At 35.9% G+C, this 24859-nt stretch overlaps 1 protein-coding gene across 1 annotated transcript in view; it reads left to right on the top strand.

Moving 5' to 3' along the window:
- Positions 1-24859, top strand: part of LOC134670463 (uncharacterized) — a 74813-nt gene that overhangs the window by 40107 nt on the left and 9847 nt on the right. The window contains exons 3-5 of the mRNA XM_063528290.1: positions 22422-22598; positions 23228-23321; positions 24222-24353. Coding sequence (XP_063384360.1) covers positions 22422-22598; positions 23228-23321; positions 24222-24353 — 403 coding nt within the window. The remainder of the gene's footprint in view (positions 1-22421; positions 22599-23227; positions 23322-24221; positions 24354-24859) is intronic.

Below are 24859 nucleotides of genomic sequence, written 5' to 3'. Positions count from 1 at the left end.
TGAAACTTGTTTTTAAGTTATAATTATCATGAGTTTAGTTAAAAAAGTACAAGCAAACCACCCGCGAGAGCGAGTCGCGTTATAAAGTCGCGTAGACTTCGACTCGCGGATTGACATAAAGACGAGAGAATATTTTGTCTCAAAATAGGCAGTTGTGCTACGGATTTTAGTTCAAAGTCGCGATCGTTGTCATTTTCTGACAGTGACATCTGATCGCGAGTTTGTCGCGGCTCTCGCGCGTGAGTTGTGCTGCCAACACGCGACAAGCCGCCAAGTCGCGCCGATCTGTCACTTCTCACGCCTGTCGCGGCCAGTTGTGCTAGAGGTGCAGAGGCGTTTAATTTTTTAGTACAACACACCATACTTACTTACTCACTTACTCCGTTGGCTCAGCGACCCCAAATGAGACTTGGCCTCCGACACAATACAGCGCCACTTTTCTCGGTCCTGTGCGACCTCTCGATATCTGGAGCGTCCGATAGGACGTCTTCCTGCTGGACGGCCCAGGTATGCTCTTTTGCTCTATGCTATGCTCCCGTTGAAAGTGCCGCCCACCCGCTCTCGGTTACCTCACAGTTACCGGCTGGCAAGGACGCGACGATGCGGTGCGCAGAGCGGAGGCGACGTAAAATATTCAAATATTAAAGAAATATTTACAAAACCTATCAGATCACACTGAAAACAACACAATATCTATGTGAACAAAAATCATGTTTTCAACTTACGTAATATTTTGGTGGCCTGAATATTCTTACAAAAATTTTGTTACTTCGTTTATACTGATTCAAAATAGGAAACTATAGTTAGACCGTAAAAAGTCTGCAGCGATTTTGATAGCCCACGCAGTGCAAGTGTCATTTTAAACGTCATACTTCTATGAAATTATTACGTATAAATAACACTTCCACTGCGTGGGCTATCAAATCTGCTGCAGACTTTTTAATACCCACCTTACAACATAATACGATTCTTATTTCTTCCTAATTCGCGCAATGAGTTTTGAGTAATTGAGGTCATCGAACTTGACAACAAAATGGCGGGAACCCTAGCACGTCTTATCTCACTCACACAAGTATGGTACGCTTTCACCTACACGAGCTTAGTTAGACTGTGTGCGTAGGAACGAGTTTGTTTCATACATTTGGTCGCCAGTGCAGGTGTGGTAGTAGGGATACGTATTAGACAGGCCGTGCTAATAATATCCCTCATTCTGTGGTGCTGGAAAGTCATGAAAAGCTTGTATCTGATATCGAGAGCTCTCTATCCATCCTGAGTTTCGGCATGGGATCGGAACAATTTAGTGAGATTGAATACCACGAATACACAAGAATCGACGATGATCCCAAACTCACAATGTAGTCAGATGGTGGTCAGATAGGTCACAAAAAATGCAGTTAATTAAATAAAAACGCGAGCGTAGCGAGCGCGAAATTTTTTCGAGAATATAGTAGGTACTGTAGGTAGGTACATTTTTAAGGTTCCGTACTTCAAAAGGAAAAAAACGGAACCCAGCATTATACTACCAGGACACAAGAATCGACGACCATCCCAAGCTGTGGTCAGATGGGTCACAAATAATATGTAGGTACTTAAATGAAAGCGCGAAATTTTTTTCGAGAAAATAGTAGGTATATACCTACATTTTTAGGGTTCCGTACTTGAAAAGGAAAAAACGGAACCCATATAGGATCACTTTGTTGTCCGACTGGCCGTCTGTCTGTCTCAATATAAAGGGTCTTGACATGACAGAGGGCGGCAAAATCGTCAAATAATGTTTGTTATTTAAATTTTACAAATAAATTCTGGTCGACCCTATCTGAACGGCACGTACAATATTTTTTTGACCCAAATTTGCCGCCCCCTAAAATCTGCCGCCCTAGGCTTCAGCCTACTCAGCCTAGTGGTAAATCCGGCACTGCCGGGACCATCGGCTTCATAGGTAGGGTCACTACCCACTAGGCCAGACCGGTCGTCAAACTAATAACAATTAACTTACACCCTTTAATACCTCTTTAAATATTGAACGTAGCAAAAAAGTGTACAGAACCTTTTTTGTGGACAATTTTATGTTTAATATTTATGTAGAATATTATTTTGCAAAGGGCCACCGTTTACGAGTTATTTACGAAAAACTAATAAAAAGTGACCTGTGAACTGATTGTAATTAACTTTCTTCCATTAATATCGCTTTAAATATTGATCCTAGAGAAAAGTGTTCCAGATGTTTTTTGGAGGAAATTTTATATAGATAATTTATTTTTAAAAACCTATTTTGTTATGGGACACCGTTTACGAGTTATTTACAAATAACTAAAAAGGGACTTTAAAATTATTTATAATTAACTTACCCGCTGCTTTGTCTTTTTAAATATTGATCCTAGCCAAAAGTGTTCTACATGTTTCTTGTAGGAAATTTTATGTTTATTATTTAAGTGTAAGATTTTTTTTGCTGTGAGTCATACTTTTCAAATTATTAACGAATAAACAAAAACAAGGAAACTTAGAATTCATTATACTAGAATTTTCCCTCTTTATTATCTTTTTAAATATTGATCCCTGCGAAAAGTGTACTGAATCTATTTTGTTCAAAATTTTGTGTAGATTATTATCGTTTAACAACATTTTTTGATATTGGCCACCGTTTATGAGTTATTTACGAAAAACTAAAAAAAGGGACCTTAGAAGTGATTATAATTAAATTTCCCGCGTTAATATCTCTTTGAATATTGATCCTAGCGAAAAATTGTACTGAATCTTTCTTGTATGCAATTTTATGCAGATTACTTATGTAATAAAACATTTTATGCTATGCGCCTCCGTTTAAGAGTTATTTACGAAAAACTAAAAAAAGGGACCTTTAATGTCAAATATCTCACTTCCGGTCATGATTTCGATCGAGCAACCGGCAAATTCGGATTCAGCGGGGTCTAATTAGGTTAAAAAACCCGGTTGCCAAAAAGTAATATGATTTGCCAGTCGAATCAAGAAGGAGAACGATTTTGAATTTTTATGTCTAGTCTATATGTAAGTAATGTAAATTTTCTTTTGTTGAAAATGAGTTTACAAAATCGTTCCGCCGCTAACTTCATTTCAGCTAATGCAGCTACAGTTAGCTTACTAACTGGGTTCTGAAGGCGTTTTATGAAAGATCTTGGTGTAAAGTTTCGGATGATGTCAAAATGAAAGTGGTCTTTCATCTAGAAGTGGGTCAAAATTAGTGATGTTCATTTGGAATATTTTGGCCACGGACTTGGTCATAAATTATTTAAAAAATAAATCTTAGAACACCTAAAACAATAGATTCTGAAAGCTTTATGAAAAAGCTCTTGATTTACATTCACAACTCTTGTGAGATTCAGAGTTTTTTTTTCTGAATTAATAATGTACATAATATTGTTCCGCCGATAACTTTCTTTCAGCTGATGCAACTACAGTAAGCTCGCAAAGTGGGTTCTGAAGGTTTTTCATGAAAGATCTTGATGTACAGTTTCGAATGTTGTCAAAATGAAAGTGGTCTTTCATCTAGAAGTGGGTCAAAATTAGTGATGTGCATTTATAAAATTTGGTCACGTACTTGGTTATGAATTATTAAAAAAAAATCTTAGAACACCTAGGTTAATAGATTCTGAAAGCTTTAAAAAAAGCTCTTGATTTACATTCACAAATCATGAAAGATTCAAAGCAAAAGTTATTTTTTTTCCTGAATTAATAAAGGATATAATATTGTTCCGCCGATAACATTCTTTCAGCTGATGCAACTACAGTAAGCTCGCGAAGTGGGTTCTGAAGGTGTTTCATGAAAGATCTTGACGTACAGTTTCGAAAGTTGTCAAATTGAAAGTGGTCTTTCGACTAGAAGTGGGTCAAAATTAATTATGTGTATTTGGAATATTTCAGCCATTGACTCTGCAATGAATTATTTAAATAAAATACTTAGAATACCTAGATTGGTGGATTCTGAAAGCTTATAATAAAGCTCTCGATGTAAATTATCAGTTTATGTAAATTATCAGTTTATGTAAATTATGTAATTTTCTTTTGTTGAAAATGAGTTTACAAAATCGTTCCGCCGCTAACTTCATTTCAGCTAATGCAGCCACAGTTAGCTCGCTAACTTGATTCTAAAGGCGTTTTATGAAAGATCTTGGTGTAAAGTTTCGGATGATGTCAAAATGAAAGTGGTCTTTCATCTAGAAGTGGGTCAAAATAAGTGATGTTCATTTGGAATATTTTGGCCACGGACTTGGTCATAAATTATTTAAAAAATAAATCTAAGAACACCTAAAACAATAGATTCTGAAAGCTTTATGAAAAAGCTCTTGATTTACATTCACAACTCTTGTGAGATTCAGTTTTTTTTTCTGAATTAATAATGTACATAATATTGTTCCGCCGATAACTTTCTTTCAGCTGATGCAACTACAGTAAGCTCGCGAAGTGGGTTCTGAAGGTGTTTCATGAAAGATCTTGACGTACAGTTTCGAATGTTGTCAAAATGAAAGTGGTCTTTCGACTAGAAGTGGGTCAAAATTAGTGATGTGCATTTATCATATTTTGGTCACGGACTTGGTTATAAATTATTTAAAAAAAAATCTTAGAACACCTAGGTTAATAGATTCTGAAAGCTTTAGAAAAAGCTCTTGATTTACATTCACAAATTATGAAAGATTCAAAGCCAAAGTTAGTTTTTTTTTTCGATATTAATAAAGGATATTATATTGTTCCGCCGATAACTTTCTTTCAGCTGATGCAACTACAGTAAGCTCGCGAAGTGGGTTCTGAAGGTGTTTCATGAAAGATATTGACGTACAGTTTCGAATGTTGTCAAAATGAAAGTGGTCTTTCGACTAGAAGTGGGTCAAAATTAATTATGTGTATTTGGAATATTTCAGCCATTGACTCTGCAATGAATTATTTAAATAAAATACTTAGAATACCTAGATTGGTGGATTCTGAAAGCTTATAATAAAGCTCTCGATGTAAATTATCAGTTTATGTAAATTATGTAATTTTCTTTTGTTGAAAATGAGTTTACAAAATCGTTCCGCCGCTAATTTCATTTCAGCTAAAGCAGCTACAGTTAGCTCGCTAACTTGGTTCTGAAGGCGTTTTATTAAAGATCTTGGTGTAAAGTTTAGGATGATGTCAAAATGAAAGTGGTCTTTCATCTAGAAGTGGGTCAAAATTAGTGATTTGCATTTTGAAAAGTTTGACCACGATCTTGGTCATTAATCATTTAAGATAAAATCTAAGTACACCTCGATTAATAGATTCTGAAAGCTTTAGAAAAAGCTCTTGACTTAAATTCACAAATCATGAAAGATTCAGTTTTTTTTCTGAATTAACAAAGGATATGTATGTATGTATGTATTTACTTTATTGTACATAGAAATATAAACACGAGAAACACAGTTACAGAGTCAATATTATTCCGCCGATAACTTTCTTTCAGCTGATGCAATTACAGTAAGCTCGCGAAGTGGGTTCTGAAGGTGTTTCATGAAAGATCTTGACGTACAGTTTCGAATGTTGTCAAAATGAAAGTGGTCTTTCTACTAGAAGTGGGTCAAAATTAATTATGTGTATTTGGAATATTTTAGCCATTGACTCTGCAATGAATTATTTAAATAAAATACTTAGAATACCTAGATTGGTGGATTCTGAAAGCTTATAATAAAGCTCTCGATGTAAATTATCAGTTTATGTAAATTATGTAAATTTCTTTTGTTGAAAATGAGTTTACAAAATCGTTCCGCCGCTAACTTCATTTCAGCTAATGCAGCCACAGTTAGCTCGCTAACTTGATTCTAAAGGCGTTTTATGAAAGATCTTGGTGTAAAGTTTCGGATGATGTCAAAATGAAAGTGGTCTTTCATCTAGAAGTGGGTCAAAATTAGTGATGTTCATTTGGAATATTTTGGCCACGGACTTGGTCATAAATTATTTAAAAAATAAATCTAAGAACACCTAAAACAATAGATTCTGAAAGCTTTATGAAAAAGCTCTTGATTTACATTCACAAATTATGAAAGATTCAAAGCCAAAGTTATTTTTTTTTTCGAAATTAATAAAGGATATTATATTGTTCCGCCGATAACTTTCTTTCAGCTGATGCAACTACAGTAAGCTCGCGAAGTGGGTACTGAAGGTGTTTCATGAAAGATCTTGACGTACAGTTTCGAATGTTGTCAAAATGGAAGTGGTCTTTCGACTAGAAGTGGGTCAAAATTAATTATGTGTATTTGGAATATTTCAGCCATTGACTCTGCAATGAACTATTTAAATAAAATACTTAGAATACCTAGATTGGTGGATTCTGAAAGCTTATAATAAAGCTCTCGATGTAAATTATCAGTTTATGTAAGTTATGTAAATTTTCTTTTGTTGAAAATGAGTTTACAAAATCGTTCCGCCGTGTAGCGATGCTACGTATTTGCCTAGGATAAATACATGTTTTTCCATACAAGATAACCGGTACAACATGACTGTCGCATTTCCAACAAAATAACATACACCAGAGTATGACACTTAGGTAAAACTATAATGTACCTTCTCAGCTGTAGGTTGGTTGGCATATCCTGCCTCCTGGTTAACTGGTTTCGAAGAAACAAGTCTAAAGAGTATGCCACTTGAACGGAACTTGTCACCCAGGTTGCGCGGAGGTTGTCGAACCAAACCTGGCTTCATGCATATCAAAATGATCCTCCTGGTTTACTCTAACTGCTCAAATAGGTCACTTCCTAATTTAATCAGTATTTTAGAATCATTTTCGGAATTTTTATGAAACATAAATAAGGTTGAAATTTTGACAGGAGAACTGTCAGAGAGTAGACTATGCGTTTAGTTACCGCATCGGAAAGAAGGTATTCTGAATGAAACAAGGTAGAAAACGTACGATAAAAATATAATTATTAGTAATTATTATTAACCACTTAAAATATTACAAGTATTAATGAGCATTGATATTTTTTCGAGAGTCATATGATTTGGAAAAGGTTTAAGTTGGTTTGACGTTTGATGCGTCGATATGGATCGAAACGGAGGGCTGGGGATTTTTCTAGAATCGACGAGGGATGTGGCAGTTGGTACTGGGGCACGCTAGCATTGATACAGTTCCTAATTGAATATCGAAATAAACCGCCTCGCCCCCTTCCGCCGCCTGCCCTGGCCGGTGGAAGATTGGGATATATGTAAAGTGCGCCGTGTGTGTATGTGTTGTGCGCGAAAAGGGCGTAGCCCACCGAGTGCTTTCCGTGCCGCCGGCGAGAGCAAGCATGGCCGACGGTCGCGTTGCTCCGAGCGCCGTTGCGCGCTCCCTGATGTGCTGAGCGTCGTGGGGACGCTGGTTTTCACCGCAGGGCGCAGTTTCCAAGGCCTGTGGACTGCGTGCCGCCTGGCGATCCCGAGGTGCTTCACACAGGCCTCCCCTTCACTTGCGTGGCCTATCGGCTCCGAGGCGCATCACGTTGGCGCCACCATCAAGCCGTAGGGCACGGCCTTGACCCGCGAGCCGTGTGTCGGACAGCCTTGCCGCGGTCCGACGACCCCAAGGTCTCATCGCGCGGGTCCTTCTTGTGGAACTCCTGAGCGCCGCGGGTTGTTCTCGCCCGGGCTTGCCAAAGCCGGAGCTTGAGGAACGCTCGTCGCCCACCGTCAGCGATCCGCCTGCTGCGTGAAATACCAGCGGGCCTGTGGATGATAGCTACGTTCGGTATCCGTGAGTGCACTAGACTTTTATCCCAGGTTTTGGCCAAAACCCCGCGTCTCGTCCCTCTCGCGATCGTAGATTAAGGTTTACTATAGTGTCATCCCATAACCGCCGACAGTTTAGAGAGACCGATTGTATTCTGAGCAGCGCCCGCCCTAAAGCGGAGTGCATTGTAGTAGTTAGCGAATTGTATTAAATTGCAGGTCATATATTGGGTCTTATCTTTTCAATATCCTATCAAGTTCCCATTAACCAGGTTAGAGTAATAAGAGGACCCTTGCACTCCAAAGGTGAAATGTTTTACTGCGGATCTTATCCGAGGCATCACTTCCATTAATCATTTAGACATCTTGAAAACCTTATCATTTTTTATATACAACAATATCATTTTTTATATACGACAGCCGCTAACTTCATTTCAGCTAATGCAGCTACAGTTAGCTCGCTAACTGGGTTCTGAAGGCGTTTTATGAAAGATCTTGGTGTAAAGTTTCGCATGATGTCAAAATGAAAGTGGTCTTTCATCTAGAAGTGGGTTAAAATTAGTGATGTGCATTTATAATATTTTGGTCACGGACTTGGTTATAAATTATTAAATAAAATCTTAGAACACCTAGGTTAATAGTTTCTGAAAGCTTTAGAAAAAGCTCTTGATTTACATTCAGAAATCATGAAAGATTCAAAGCCAAAGTTATTTTTTTTTCTGAATTAATAATGGATATAATATTGTTCCGCCGATAACTTTCTTTCAGCTGATGCAACTACAGTAAGCTCGCGAACTGGGTTCTGAAGGTGTTTTATGAAAGATCTTGATTTACAGTTTCGAATGTTGTCAAAATGAAAGTGGTCTTTCGACTAGAAGTGGGTCAAAATTTGTTATGTGTATTTGGAATATTTCAGCCATTGACCTGCAATGAATTATTTAAATAAAATACTTTGAATACCTAGATTGGTGGATTCTGAAAGCTTAAAATTAAAGCTCTCGATGTAAATTATCGGTATATGAAAGTTATGTAATTTTCTTTTGTTGAAAATGAGTTTACAAAATCGTTCCGCCGCTAACTTCATTTCAGCTAATGCAGCTACAGTTAGCTCGCTAACTGGGTTCTGAAGGTGTTTTATGAAAGATCTTGGTGTACAGTTTCGGATGATGTCAAAATGAAAGTGGTCCTTCATCTAGAAGTGGGTCAAAATTAGAGATTTGCATTTTGAATAGTTTGACCACGATCTTGGTCATTAATGATTTAAGAAAAAATCTAAGTACACCTCGATAAATAGATTCTGAAAGCTTTAGAAAAAGCTCTTGATTTACATTCACAAATCATGAAAGATTCAGTTTTTTTTCTGAATTAACAAAGGATATAATATTGTTCCGCCGATAACTTTATTTCAGCTGATGCAGCTACAGTTAGCTTACAAACTGGGTTCTGAAGGCGTTTTATGAAAGATCTTGGTGTAAAGTTTCGGATGATGTCAAAATGAAAGTGGTCTTTCATCTAGAAGTGGGTCAAAATTAGTGATGTGCATTTATAATATTTTGGTCACGGACTTGGTTATAAATTATTTAAAAAAAATCTTAGAACACCTAGGTTAATAGATTCTGAAAGCTTTCGAAAAAGCTCTTGATTTACATTCACAAATCATGAAAGATTTAAAGCCAAAGTTATTTTTTTTTTCTGAATTAATAAAGGATATAATATTGTTCCGCCGATAAATTTCTTTCAGCTGATGCAATTACAGTAAGCTCGCGAAGTGGGTACTGAAGGTGTTTCATGAAAAATCTTGATGTACAGTTTCGAATGTTGTCAAAATGAAAGTGGTCTTTCGACTAGAAGTGGGTCAAAATTAATTATGTGTATTTGGAATATTTCAGCCATTGACTCTGCAATGAATTATTTAAATAAAATACTTAGAATACCTAGATTGGTGGATTCTGAAAGCTTATTATAAAAGCTCTCGATGTAAATTATCAGTTTATGTAAGTTATGTAAATTTTCTTTTGTTGAAAATGAGTTTACAAAATCGTTCCGCCGCTAACTTCATTTCAGCTAATGCAGCTACAGTTAGCTCGCTAACTGGGTTCTGAAGGCATTTTATGAAAGATCTTGGTGTACAGTTTCGGATGATGTCAAAATGAAAGTGGTCTTTCATCTAGAAGTGGGTCAAAATTAGAGATTTGCATTTTGAATAGTTTGACCACGATCTTGGTCATTAATGATTTAAGAAAAACAGTTAGCTTACTAACTGGGTTCTGAAGGCGTTTTATGAAAGATCTTGGTGTAAAGTTTCGGATGATGTCAAAATGAAAGTGGTCTTTCATCTAGAAGTGGGTCAAAATTAGTGATGTTCATTTGGAATATTTTGGCCACGGACTTGGTCATAAATTATTTAAAAAATAAATCTTAGAACACCTAAAACAATAGATTCTGAAAGCTTTATGAAAAAGCTCTTGATTTACATTCACAACTCTTGTGAGATTCAGAGTTTTTTTTTCTGAATTAATAATGTACATAATATTGTTCCGCCGATAACTTTCTTTCAGCTGATGCAACTACAGTAAGCTCGCGAAGTGGGTTCTGAAGGTGTTTCATGAAAGATCTTGATGTACAGTTTCGAATGTTGTCAAAATGAAAGTGGTCTTTTATCTAGAAGTGGGTCAAAATTAGTGATGTTCATTTGGAATATTTTGGCCACGGACTTGGTCATAAATTATTTAAAAAATAAATCTTAGAACACCTAAAACAATAGATTCTGAAAGCTTTATGAAAAAGCTCTTGATTTACATTCACAACTCTTGTGAGATTCCGAGTTTTTTTTTCTGAATGAATAATGTACATAATATTGTTCCGCCGATAACTTTCTTTCAGCTGATGCAACTACAGTAAGCTCGCGAAGTGGGTTCTGAAGGTGTTTCATGAAAGATCTTGATGTACAGTTTTGAATGTTGTCAAAATGAAAGTGGTCTTTCATCTAGAAGTGGGTCAAAATTAGTGATGTGCATTTATAATATTTTGGTCACGGACTTGGTTATAAATTATTAAAAAAAAAATCTTAGAACACCTAGGTTAATAGATTCTGAAAGCTTTAGAAAAAGTTCTTGATTTACATTCAGAAATCATGAAAGATTCAAAGCCAGAAATAATTTTTTTTCTGAATTAATAAAGGATATAATATTGTTCCGCCGATAAATTTCTTTCAGCTGATGCAATAACAGTAAGCTCGCGAAGTGGGTACTGAAGGTGTTTCATGAAAAATCTTGATGTACAGTTTCGAATGTTGTCAAAATGAAAGTGGTCTTTCGACTAGAAGTGGGTCAAAATTAATTATGTGTATTTGGAATATTTCAGCCATTGACTCTGCAATGAATTATTTAAATAAAATACTTAGAATACCTAGATTGGTGGATTCTGAAAGCTTATTATAAAAGCTCTCGATGTAAATTATCAGTTTATGTAAGTTATGTAAATTTTCTTTTGTTGAAAATGAGTTTACAAAATCGTTCCGCCGCTAACTTCATTTCAGCTAATGCAGCTACAGTTAGCTCGCTAACTGGGTTCTGAAGGCATTTTATGAAAGATCTTGGTGTACAGTTTTGGATGATGTCAAAATGAAAGTGGTCTTTCATCTAGAAGTGGGTCAAAATTAGAGATTTGCATTTTGAATAGTTTGACCACGATCTTGGTCATTAATGATTTAAGAAAAACAGTTAGCTTACTAACTGGGTTCTGAAGGCGTTTTATGAAAGATCTTGGTGTAAAGTTTCGGATGATGTCAAAATGAAAGTGGTCTTTCATTTAGAAGTGGGTCAAAATTAGTGATGTTCATTTGGAATATTTTGGAATATTTCAGCCATTGACCTGCAATGAATTATTTAAATAAAATACTTTCAATACCTAGATTGGTGGATTCTGAAAGCTTAAAATTAAAGCTCTCGATGTAAATTATCGGTATATGAAAGTTATGTAATTTTCTTTTGTTGAAAATGAAATTACAAAATCGTTCCGCCGCTAACTTCATTTCAGCTAATGCAGCTACAGTTAGCTCGCTAACTGGGTTCTGAAGGTGTTTTATGAAAGATCTTGGTGTACAGTTTCGGATGATGTCAAAATGAAAGTGGTCCTTCATCTAGAAGTGGGTCAAAATTAGAGATTTGCATTTTGAATAGTTTGACCACGATCTTGGTCATTAATGATTTAAGAAAAAATCTAAGTACACCTCGATAAATAGATTCTGAAAGCTTTAGAAAAAGCTCTTGATTTACATTCACAAATCATGAAAGATTCAGTTTTTTTTCTGAATTAACAAAGGATATAATATTGTTCCGCCGATAACTTTATTTCAGCTGATGCAGCTACAGTTAGCTTACAAACTGGGTTCTGAAGGCGTTTTATGAAAGATCTTGGTGTAAAGTTTCGGATGATGTCAAAATGAAAGTGGTCTTTCATCTAGAAGTGGGTCAAAATTAGTGATGTGCATTTATAATATTTTGGTCACGGACTTGGTTATAAATTATTTAAAAAAAATCTTAGAACACCTAGGTTAATAGATTCTGAAAGCTTTCGAAAAAGCTCTTGATTTACATTCACAAATCATGAAAGATTTAAAGCCAAAGTTATTTTTTTTTTCTGAATTAATAAAGGATATAATATTGTTCCGCCGATAAATTTCTTTCAGCTGATGCAATTACAGTAAGCTCGCGAAGTGGGTACTGAAGGTGTTTCATGAAAAATCTTGATGTACAGTTTCGAATGTTGTCAAAATGAAAGTGGTCTTTCGACTAGAAGTGGGTCAAAATTAATTATGTGTATTTGGAATATTTCAGCCATTGACTCTGCAATGAATTATTTAAATAAAATACTTAGAATACCTAGATTGGTGGATTCTGAAAGCTTATTATAAAAGCTCTCGATGTAAATTATCAGTTTATGTAAGTTATGTAAATTTTCTTTTGTTGAAAATGAGTTTACAAAATCGTTCCGCCGCTAACTTCATTTCAGCTAATGCAGCTACAGTTAGCTCGCTAACTGGGTTCTGAAGGCATTTTATGAAAGATCTTGGTGTACAGTTTCGGATGATGTCAAAATGAAAGTGGTCTTTCATCTAGAAGTGGGTCAAAATTAGAGATTTGCATTTTGAATAGTTTGACCACGATCTTGGTCATTAATGATTTAAGAAAAACAGTTAGCTTACTAACTGGGTTCTGAAGGCGTTTTATGAAAGATCTTGGTGTAAAGTTTCGGATGATGTCAAAATGAAAGTGGTCTTTCATCTAGAAGTGGGTCAAAATTAGTGATGTTCATTTGGAATATTTTGGCCACGGACTTGGTCATAAATTATTTAAAAAATAAATCTTAGAACACCTAAAACAATAGATTCTGAAAGCTTTATGAAAAAGCTCTTGATTTACATTCACAACTCTTGTGAGATTCAGAGTTTTTTTTTCTGAATTAATAATGTACATAATATTGTTCCGCCGATAACTTTCTTTCAGCTGATGCAACTACAGTAAGCTCGCGAAGTGGGTTCTGAAGGTGTTTCATGAAAGATCTTGATGTACAGTTTCGAATGTTGTCAAAATGAAAGTGGTCTTTTATCTAGAAGTGGGTCAAAATTAGTGATGTTCATTTGGAATATTTTGGCCACGGACTTGGTCATAAATTATTTAAAAAATAAATCTTAGAACACCTAAAACAATAGATTCTGAAAGCTTTATGAAAAAGCTCTTGATTTACATTCACAACTCTTGTGAGATTCAGAGTTTTTTTTTCTGAATGAATAATGTACATAATATTGTTCCGCCGATAACTTTCTTTCAGCTGATGCAACTACAGTAAGCTCGCGAAGTGGGTTCTGAAGGTGTTTCATGAAAGATCTTGATGTACAGTTTTGAATGTTGTCAAAATGAAAGTGGTCTTTCATCTAGAAGTGGGTCAAAATTAGTGATGTGCATTTATAATATTTTGGTCACGGACTTGGTTATAAATTATTAAAAAAAAATCTTAGAACACCTAGGTTAATAGATTCTGAAAGCTTTAGAAAAAGTTCTTGATTTACATTCAGAAATCATGAAAGATTCAAAGCCAGAAATATTTTTTTTTCTGAATTAATAAAGGATATAATATTGTTCCGCCGATAACTTTCTTTCAGCTGATGCAACTACAGTAAGCTCGCGAAGTGGGTTCTGAAGGTGTTTCATGAAAGATCTTGACGTACAGTTTCGAAAGTTGTCAAAATGAAAGTGGTCTTTCGACTAGAAGTTGGTCAAAATTAATTATGTGTATTTGGAATATTTCAGCCATTGACTCTGCAATGAATTATTTAAATAAAATACTTAGAATACCTAGATTGGTGGATTCTGAAAGCTTATAATAAAAGCTCTCTATGTAAAGTATCAGTTTATGTAAGTTATGTATATTTTCTTTTGTTGAAAATGAGTTTACAAAATCGTTCCGCCGCTAACTTCATTTCAGCTAATGCAGCTACAGTTAGCTCGCTAACTGGGTTCTGAAGGCGTTTTATGAAAGATCTTGGTGTACAGTTTCGGATGATGTCAAAATGAAAGTGGTCTTTCATCTAGAAGTGGGTCAAAATTAGAGATTTGCATTTGGAATAGTTTGACCACGATCTTGGTCATTAATGATTTAAGAAAAAATCTAAGTACACCTCGATAAATAGATTCTGAAAGCTTTAGAAAAAGCTCTTGATTTACATTCACAAATCATGAAAGATTCATTTTTTTCTGAATTAACAAAGGATATAATATTGTTTCGCCGATAACTTTATTTCAGCTGATGCAGCTACAGTTAGCTTACTAACTGGGTTCTGAAGGCGTTTTATGAAAGATCTTGGTGTAAAGTTTCGGATGATGTCAAAATGAAAGTGGTCTTTCATCTAGAAGTGGGTCAAAATTAGTGATGTGCATTTATAATATTTTGGTCACGGACTTGGTTATAAATTATTTAAAAAAAATCTTAGAACACCTAGGTTAATAGATTCTGAAAGCTTTCGAAAAAGCTCTTGATTTACATTCACAAATCATGAAAGATTTAAAGCCAAAGTTATTTTTTTTTCTGAATTAATAAAGGATATAATATTGTTCCGCCGATAACTTTCTTTCAGCTGATGCAATTACAGTAAGCTCGCGAAGTGGGTTCTGAAGGTGTTTCATGAAAAATCTTGATGTACAGTTTCGAATGTTGTCAAAATGAAAGTGGTCTTTCGACTAGAAGTGGGTCAAAATTAATTATGTGTATTTGGAATATTTCAGCCATTGACTCTGCAATGAATTATTTAAATAAAATACTTAGAATACCTAGATTGGTGGATTCTGAAAGCTTATAATAAAAGCTCTCGATGTAAGTTATCAGTATATGTAAGTAATGTAAATTTTCTTTTGTTGAAAATGAGTTTACAAAATCGTTCCGCCGCTAACTTCATTTCAGCTAATGCAGCTACAGTTAGCTTACTAACTGGGTTCTGAAGGCGTTTTATGAAAGATCTTGGTGTAAAGTTTCGGATGATGTCAAAATGAAAGTGGTCTTTCATCTAGAAGTGGGTCAAAATTAGTGATGTTCATTTGGAATATTTTGGCCACGGACTTGGTCATAAATTATTTAAAAAATAAATCTTAGAACACCTAAAACAATAGATTCTGAAAGCTTTATGAAAAAGCTCTTGATTTACATTCACAACTCTTGTGAGATTCAGAGTTTTTTTTTCTGAATTAATAATGTACATAATATTGTTCCGCCGATAACTTTCTTTCAGCTGATGCAACTACAGTAAGCTCGCGAAGTGGGTTCTGAAGGTTTTTCATGAAAGATCTTGATGTACAGTTTCGAATGTTGTCAAAATGAAAGTGGTCTTTCATCTAGAAGTGGGTCAAAATTAGTGATGTGCATTTATAAAATTTGGTCACGTACTTGGTTATGAATTATTAAAAAAAAATCTTAGAACACCTAGGTTAATAGATTCTGAAAGCTTTAAAAAAAGCTCTTGATTTACATTCACAAATCATGAAAGATTCAAAGCAAAAGTTATTTTTTTTCCTGAATTAATAAAGGATATAATATTGTTCCGCCGATAACATTCTTTCAGCTGATGCAACTACAGTAAGCTCGCGAAGTGGGTTCTGAAGGTGTTTCATGAAAGATCTTGACGTACAGTTTCGAAAGTTGTCAAATTGAAAGTGGTCTTTCGACTAGAAGTGGGTCAAAATTAATTATGTGTATTTGGAATATTTCAGCCATTGACTCTGCAATGAATTATTTAAATAAAATACTTAGAATACCTAGATTGGTGGATTCTGAAAGCTTATAATAAAGCTCTCGATGTAAATTATCAGTTTATGTAAATTATGTAATTTTCTTTTGTTGAAAATGAGTTTACAAAATCGTTCCGCCGCTAACTTCATTTCAGCTAATGCAGCCACAGTTAGCTCGCTAACTTGATTCTAAAGGCGTTTTATGAAAGATCTTGGTGTAAAGTTTCGGATGATGTCAAAATGAAAGTGGTCTTTCATCTAGAAGTGGGTCAAAATTAGTGATGTTCATTTGGAATATTTTGGCCACGGACTTGGTCATAAATTATTCAATAATAAATTAAGAACACCTAAAACAATAGATTCTGAAAGCTTTATGAAAAAGCTCTTGATTTACATTCACATCTCTTGTGAGATTCAGAGTTTTTTTTTCTGAATTAATAATGTACATAATATTGTTCCGCCGATAACTTTCTTTCAGCTGATGCAACTACAGTAAGCTCGCGAAGTGGGTTCTGAAGGTGTTTCATGAAAGATCTTGATGTACAGTTTCGAATGTTGTCAAAATGAAAGTGGTCTTTCATCTAGAAGTGGGTCAAAATTAGTGATGTGCATTTATAATATTTTGGTCACGGACTTGGTTATAAATTATTTAAAAAAAATCTTAGAACACCTAGGTTAATAGATTCTGAAATATTTCGAAAAAGCTCTTGATTTACATTCACAAATCATGAAAAATTTAAAGCCAAAGTTATTTTTTTTTCTGTATTAATAAAGGATATAATATTGTTCCGCCGATAACTTTCTTTCAGCTGATGCAATTACAGTAAGCTCGCGAAGTGGGTTCTGAAGGTGTTTCATGAAAAATCTTGATGTACAGTTTCAAATGTTGTCAAAATGAAAGTGGTCTTTCGACTAGAAGTGGGTCAAAATTAATTATGTGTATTTGGAATATTTCAGCCATTGACTCTGCAATGAATTATTTAAATAAAATACTTAGAATACCTAGATTGGTGGATTCTGAAAGCTTATTATAAAAGCTCTCGATGTAAATTATCAGTTTATGTAAGTTATGTAAATTTTCTTTTGTTGAAAATGAGTTTACAAAATCGTTCCGCCGCTAACTTCATTTCAGCTAATGCAGCTACAGTTAGCTCGCTAACTGGGTTCTGAAGGCGTTTTATGAAAGATCTTGGTGTATAGTTTCGGATGATGTCAAAATGAAAGTGGTCTTTCATCTAGAAGTGGGTCAAAATTAGAGATTTGCATTTTGAATAGTTTGACCACGATCTTGGTCATTAATGATTTAAGAAAAAATCTAAGTACACCTCGATAAATAGATTCTGAAAGCTTTAGAAAAAGCTCTTGATTTACATTCACAAATCATGAAAGATTCAGTTTTTTTTCTGAATTAACAAAGGATATAATATTGTTCCGCCGATAACTTTATTTCAGCTGATGCAGCTACAGTTAGCTTACTAACTGGGTTCTGAAGGCGTTTTATGAAAGATCTTGGTGTAAAGTTTCGGATGATGTCAAAATGAAAGTGGTCTTTCATCTAGAAGTGGGTCAAAATTAGTGATGTGCATTTATAATATTTTGGTCACGGACTTGGTTATAAATTATTAAAAAAAAATCTTAGAACACCTAGGTTAATAGATTCTGAAAGCTTTAGAAAAAGCTCTTGATTTACATTCTTAAATCATGAAAGATTCAAAGCCAAAGTTTTTTTTTTCTGAATTAATAAAGGATATAATATTGTTCCGCCGATAACTTTCTTTAAGCTGATGCAATTACAGTAAGCTCGCGAAATGGGTTCTGAAGGTGTTTCATGAAAGATCTTGATGTACAGTTTCGAATGGTGTCAAAATGAAAGTGGTCTTTCGACTAGAAGTGGGTCAAAATTAATTATGTGTATTTGGAATATTTCAGCCATTGACTCTGCAATGAATTATTTAAATAAAATACTTAGAATACCTAAATTGGTGGATTCTGAAAGCTTATAATAAAAGCTCTCTATGTAAATTATCAGTTTATGTAAGTTATGTAAATTTTCTTTTGTTGAAAATGAGTTTACAAAATCGTTCCGCCGCTAACTTCATTTCAGCTACTGCAGCTACAGTTAGCTCGCTAACTGGGTTCTGAAGGCGTTTTATGAAAGATCTTGGTGTACAGTTTCGGATGATGTCAAAATGAAAGTGGTCTTTCATCTAGAAGTGGGTCAAAATTAGAGATTTGCATTTTGAATAGTTTGACCACGATCTTGGTCATTAATGATTTAAGAAAAAATCTAAGTACACCTCGATAAATAGATTCTGAAAGCTTTAGAAAAAGCTCTTGATTTACATTCACAAATCATGATAGATTCATTTTTTTCTGAATTAACAAAGGATATAATATTGTTTCGCCGATAACTTTATTTCAGCTGATGCAGCTACAGTTAGCTTACTAACTGGGTTCTGAAGGTGTTTTATGAAAGATCTTGGTGTAAAGTTTCGGATGATGTCAAAATGAAAGTGGTCTTTCATCTAGATGTGGGTCAAAATTAGAGATTTGCATTTTGAATAGTTTGACCACGATCTTGGTCATCAATGATTTAAGAAAAAATCTAAGTACACCTCGATTAATAGATTCTGAAAGCTTTAGAAAAAGCTCTTGATTTACATTCACAAATCATGAAAGATTCATTTTTTTTCTGAATTAACAAAGGATATAATATTGTTTCGCCGATAACTTTATTTCAGCTGATGCAGCTACAGTTAGCTTACTAACTGGGTTCTGAAGGTGTTTTATGAAAGATCTTGGTGTAAAGTTTCGGATGATGTCAAAATGAAAGTGGTCTTTCATCTAGAAGTGGGTCAAAATTAGTGATGTGCATTTATAATATTTTGGTCACGGACTTGGTTATAAATTATTAAAAAAAATCTTAGAACACCTAGGTTAATCGATTCTGAAAGCTTTCGAAAAAGCTCTTGATTTACATTCACAAATCATGAAAGATTTAAAGCCATAGTTATTTTTTTTTCTGAATTAATAAAGGATATAATATTGTTCCGCCGATAACTTTCTTTCAGCTGATGCAATTACAGTAAGCTCGCGAAGTGGGTTCTGAAGGTGTTTCATGAAAAATCTTGATGTACACTTTCGAATGTTGTCAAAATGAAAGTGGTCTTTCGACTAGAAGTGGGTCAAAATTAGTTATGTGTATTTGGAATATCTCAGCCATTGACTCTGCAATGAATTGTTTAAATAAAATACTTAGAATACCTAGATTGGTGGATTCTGAAAGCTTAAAATTAAAGCTCTCGAAGTAAATTATCGGTATATGTAAGTTATGTAATTTTCTTTTGTTGAAAATGAGTTTACAAAATCGTTCCGCCGCTAATTTTATTTCAGCTAATGCAGCTACAGTTAGCTCGCTAACTTGGTTCTGAAGGCGTTTTATGAAAGATCTTGGTTTTAAGTTTCGCATGATGTCAAAATGAAAGTGGTCTTTCATCTAGAAGTGGGTCAAAATTAGTGATGTTCATTTGGAATATTTTGGCCACGGACTTGGTCAAAAATTATTAAAAAATAAATCTTAGAACACCTAAAACAATAGATTCTGAAAGCTTTATGAAAAAGCTCTTGATTTACATTCACAAATCTTGTGAGATTCAGAGTTTTTTTTTTCTGAATTAATAATGTATATAATACTGTTCCGCCGATAACTTTCTTTCAGCTAATGCAACTACAGTAAGCTCGCGAAGTGGGTTCTGAAGGCGTTTTATAAAAGATCTTGGTGTACAGTTCCGGATGTTGTCAAAATGGAAGTGGTCTTTCGTCTAGAAGTGGGTCAAAATTATAATATAAATAATAAAAAATAATAAAGGATATAATACTGTTCCGCCGATAACTTTCTTTCAGCTGATGCAACTACAGTAAGCTCGCTAAGTGGGTTCTGAAGGCGTTTTATGAAAGATCTTGGTGTACAGTTCCGGATGATGTCAAAATGAAAGTGGTCTTTCGTCTAGAAGTGGGTCAAAATTAGTTATGTGTATTTGGAATATTTCAGCCATTGACTCTGCAATGAATTATTAAAAAAAAATACTTAGAATACCAAGATTGGTGGATTATGAAAGCTTAAATTATAAGCTCTCGATGTAAATTTTCAGTTTATGTAAGTTATGAAATTTTCTTTTGTTGAAATGAGTTTACAAAATCGTTCCGCCGCTAACTTTATTTTAGCTAATGCAGCTACAGTTATCTCGCTAAGTGGGTTCTGAAGGCGTTTTATGAATGATTCTGATGTACAGTTTCTGATGATGTCAGTTAGACAGTGGTCTTCTACCCGGAAGTTGGTCAAATTGATCAATATATGTCTAGAATCTTTAGGGCGCTGACTATTATCAATCGTTAAATCTTTGATTATCAAAGAAAGTAAGTTTTTTTAACAGAAAAATGAAAGCTCTTGTCAATAGCTTTTACAAATAATAGACTTGAAGCGTTTTGTAGGCTAGTAGGATTTTCTTTGTTTGATAAGTACAAAATTCTACGACCAGTCACGATGCATGTTTTTCAGCTACATAGTAAAATTTATGATGAAATGTTCTTAATAGAATTGATGACATTCAACTTTTCCTTAAACTAATGTACTTACGCTCTTTTTAACGACGAAAAGAAACATTAAAAATCTCGACTTCTTAATTTGGTCGGGTTTTTGTTCGCCGATAACTTTGGCCGATAACTTCACACCGGTCGGAACTCAGACATATAAATATTATATACCTCATATCGACTATATAGGACTGACTGACGACCTCATAATTACTCCACTGCAAGGGTTATCTCTCTTTTCAGGTTTTTAATATACTTACGAACAATTTTTGTAATCAAGGTTATTCGTTTTTAACAAGCTTTTATTAGGTCGACCTGTATGTAACTAACTATGTAATGGAATCTAAGGTAACTAATTTGACCATCTTCCAACGATCATAGCGTCATGAAAATTGGCTGCTGTATGTAGTTCTGATGACAATACAATAATATGGTACTGTCGAACTGATCTGATGATGGAGACAGGAGGTGGCCATAGGAACGTCGACCTGTATGTAACTAACTATGTAATGGAATCTAAGGTAACTAATTTAACCATCTTCCAAGGATCGTAGCGTTATGAAAATTGGCAGCTGTATGTAGTTCTGATGACAATACAATAATATGGTACTTTCGAACTGATCTGATGATGGAGACAGGAGGTGGCCATAGGAACTCTGTGATGAAACAACGCAACCTAATTGTGTTAGGGGTTTTTAGAATTGTCTCGATGAGTATTAGTTGTCTGTCGTGAGAAAAGTACAGTCAGCGATAAAAGCTTGTACCAAAAATGAAATTTTTGCCAAAAACTTATTTAACCCTTTTATGCGCTAAAGACTTATATAAGCTACGTGACTTTTTATTAGGACTCTTTTAAAGGGTTGCTTAACCTCGCCTGCGTATGCTAAGGATCCTGACTAAATTTTTTTTTTTTTTCAAACAACGAATTTCCTTCGCTATGCAGCACAATCGAGTGAACCTTCGAGCAACACAGGCTTCCGACACGTCGGAAGAGAGGAGTCCAAGCGATACATATAAAATCCAATCTGTAATGACGACATAGGTATTGAAAATGACATACGTCAAAGACAAACACACACCTCGATCTCTTTGTGTACGGATGAGTCACGACACACACCGCGCTAGTTGTGTGCATGCCCAGTTGGCGTAGCACGGTGGCGTTTTTATCTCTTGTCACCATGCCTGTCACGTTCTAACAAGTATGTGAGTGCGAAAGGGACGCGCATAGTGATAGTAGATAAAAATGGAACCGTGCTGCGCCCGCAGTTGGGCATGTGCTTCGGCAGAGGAGAAATAGTGCGAATGCCGACTCCCTTCTGGGTGTTGTTCGAAGGAGTGAACCCACAATTTTTGACCAACACACACCTATGAAATATTTTTTTTTTATTATGAATGGGCTTACTCATGGCCACAGACTAGCCGAGGCGTAGGCGAGGCGTATTAAGCTTTCAAAACATTTTTTAACCTTTTGGACGCCAATGACCGATATATCCGCACCGCAAGTTCAACGCCAAAGACTGATTAATCGGTCACAGACCGCAGAGAAACATAGACCTACGTGTACCTATATATATGCATAAAGTTTAATTTCAGTTTTGACACTTCGGTGACGGCCTCCGCGTGATGGCTCCTTTACACGATGGGCCAACGCCGGCCACTCCAAGGGACGAATTTATGCGTTAGAGGGAGCAAGTGATATTGCTATCTCATTCTAGCGCATGGCTGCGTCCCTTGGAGTGGCCGGCGTTGGCCCATCGTGTAGAGGAGCCATGACAGATTTTATGTTTGACACGGCGTCGAAAAGGTTAGGTAATTGATTTTTGATTTGGATTCTAACTCTAAATATTATTATTCCAGCTAGATGTATCTCGCTCTCTCTTCCGCGATGGCTTCTTCCCCGACACGCTCGAGCACTCCCAAGCTCGCTTCGCTTGGACGGAAGAGGACGGCAACATCGCGTCGCTCGTGTCTGAGCCTGGCTTCGGTACGGGGCAAACCTTTGGGAAGGACCTGGATGCTGCCCTTAGCAATGAGGTATTATTGACTAACCCCCGATATTTATACTATTAACGCATTCACTGCCAGGGGGCGTGGCCTAGGAACAAACGTGTATGACGTAGGACGCACATGTGCGTCGGCGGCAGTGAATGTGTTAAGTTGGCCAGACATGCCTTCTGCTGTGCCGCTGGAAAGTTTCCAAAATTGCGAAATTTCTAGAGGGGAAAATTACGGAAACTTGTCATATTTTTTAAGATTGAATCTCTTCGTTTCCAAAGTAAAAATTTCCACGATTTTTTCCAGAAACATCCGACTTTTGGTAAATTTTTCGCAAGTTAGGTAACCACATCGTTAATGATAATAAGGCTCATTAATTGAATCTTTATGACAGTAGCTCCTTATTGGTAATAACAGACTTTAAGTACCCCTTTCATTGACAATGAAAACGGAACCCTTTTCCGAAGGCAGTCAATGAAGTAGTATCATCATTGGCCTTCGAGTCTAGTACAGACTAAACAAGCAGTGTCAGGTAGGGAGACGTTTTTCGTGGCTGTGTAAGCCAATACGAAAGCGGCAAACACGACCACAGGCCTGGCAGGTGTAGGTATATGAATAGTATATTTTCTAAAAACAACATTTTAACTTACGCTAATGCTTTCTTCCAGCAAGAAGCCGATACCTCGAGCTCGGTGTTCAACGGCCGCAGTTACCTTCCGAAGACCACCACGGACTCCCACCTAGTTTCCTCCACTTCTGCAGGTAATCATTATCGTTATACCATCAACATCCTAATACACATTACACCCTACTGCCCTGCTAAGCCAAAAAGCGCTACCTCAAAAGAAAATTAATTGCTAACTTATACTTTAGTTTCTATTACTGAGAATATCAAAATCATTTTTTTGAGATAGCGCTATTCGGTGTAGGAGGGCAGAATAGGACTTGTATACAAAATGTACAGTCGGCTCTTATTCTTTTACAATTACGGTACGCGGGACGGTACAGGACGCGGTATTCAAAATTACCTACACACGCTTTAGTCCCGTAACAATATAGTCATACCAAGGTCATTTTGTACACCTCACCAGCTTTGATACCTACGTCTACAACTGACTATACATATTCTTAATAACACTAAATATTTTATTTTAACACAGAAACAGGTAATATTTACGCAGCCTCCTAAAAAATGTAGCAAGCTGAAATAAGCCTTTTTCCAAATGAAATGGATTGCATCCTGTAGGCGTATTTTAATCTCACAAATGGACTGCCTCCATGTTTTATGGGTCGCCCTTTATACATCCAGTCTATTTTAAACAGCTTGTATATTTCGCTGTTGCAATGTTAGGTATAACCTTTTTTGCTTGTGTACTTTTATCATTCATTGCTCTACAAGGCTCTACATCACACTTTTTTGGATTATCGAACAAGCGAGCGAAGTTCTTACATTCAACTTTGTCAATTAGACGCCCCTGCGATCGTTTTGAACTTTTGTAAATTTTTCGATAGTTTGGTCCGCGATAGTAAAGTTTCTCTGATCGTACCCTACCAGCGTTAAAAAGTTTTCAAAATCACCAAAAATACTGAAGCTTACTCGGAAATCTGAAATTTAAATACTTATATACCAAAATTACTCGAGATATTTTTTTTATATTTCAGCAGTATCTAATGAGCGCAGAGGCACCCAAGGCGCATGCAAGGTGGACAAAACTGACCCACGTTCGCGGTTCCACTACGTCAAGTACGTGAAGAGACACGGACGGACCGTTAAACTGTGGGAGTGCGGAATATGTAAGTTTTATGTCATTTTGATCCATTAAGTTTTCATTGCCCTCTCGCGCATGAGAGGAGGCCTGTGCTCAGCAGTGGGACGTATATAGGCTGAAATGATGATGATGATGAAGTTTTCATTGATGGGACCCGGGTATGTCCTTAAACTACGTCCAAGACCACCGGTGGACGGGCAGCAGCGTCCCTCAAATTCGGTGTACTCGACTGCGATCGCCAACCCGCCTGCCAAGCGTGGCGATTATGGCATTCACCCTCCATCATGCAGAGCACAATAAAACCACGGCCCGGAGGTTCCGGCGACCCCCGGTGCTCTGGCTATGGTAGCGGTCAGGGCATTAGCAGGGTCAGGGGTGCTAAGAATCTCCGGCAAAGATCCGGCTACCCGCCCCGACGACGACTGGCTCTGGTAACACACAAGGGGGAGGCCTAGGAGTATGTTCAGCAGTGGACGTCTTATGGCTGAGATGATGATGATGATGATGAAGTTTTCATTTCCTCTCGTCTAT

Source organism: Cydia fagiglandana, chromosome 14 (genome assembly GCF_963556715.1).
Source record: "Cydia fagiglandana chromosome 14, ilCydFagi1.1, whole genome shotgun sequence".
NCBI lineage: Eukaryota > Metazoa > Arthropoda > Insecta > Lepidoptera > Tortricidae > Cydia > Cydia fagiglandana.
The sequence above is the reverse complement of the archived record's forward strand: the minus strand, read 5'-3'. Positions and strand labels throughout refer to the sequence as shown.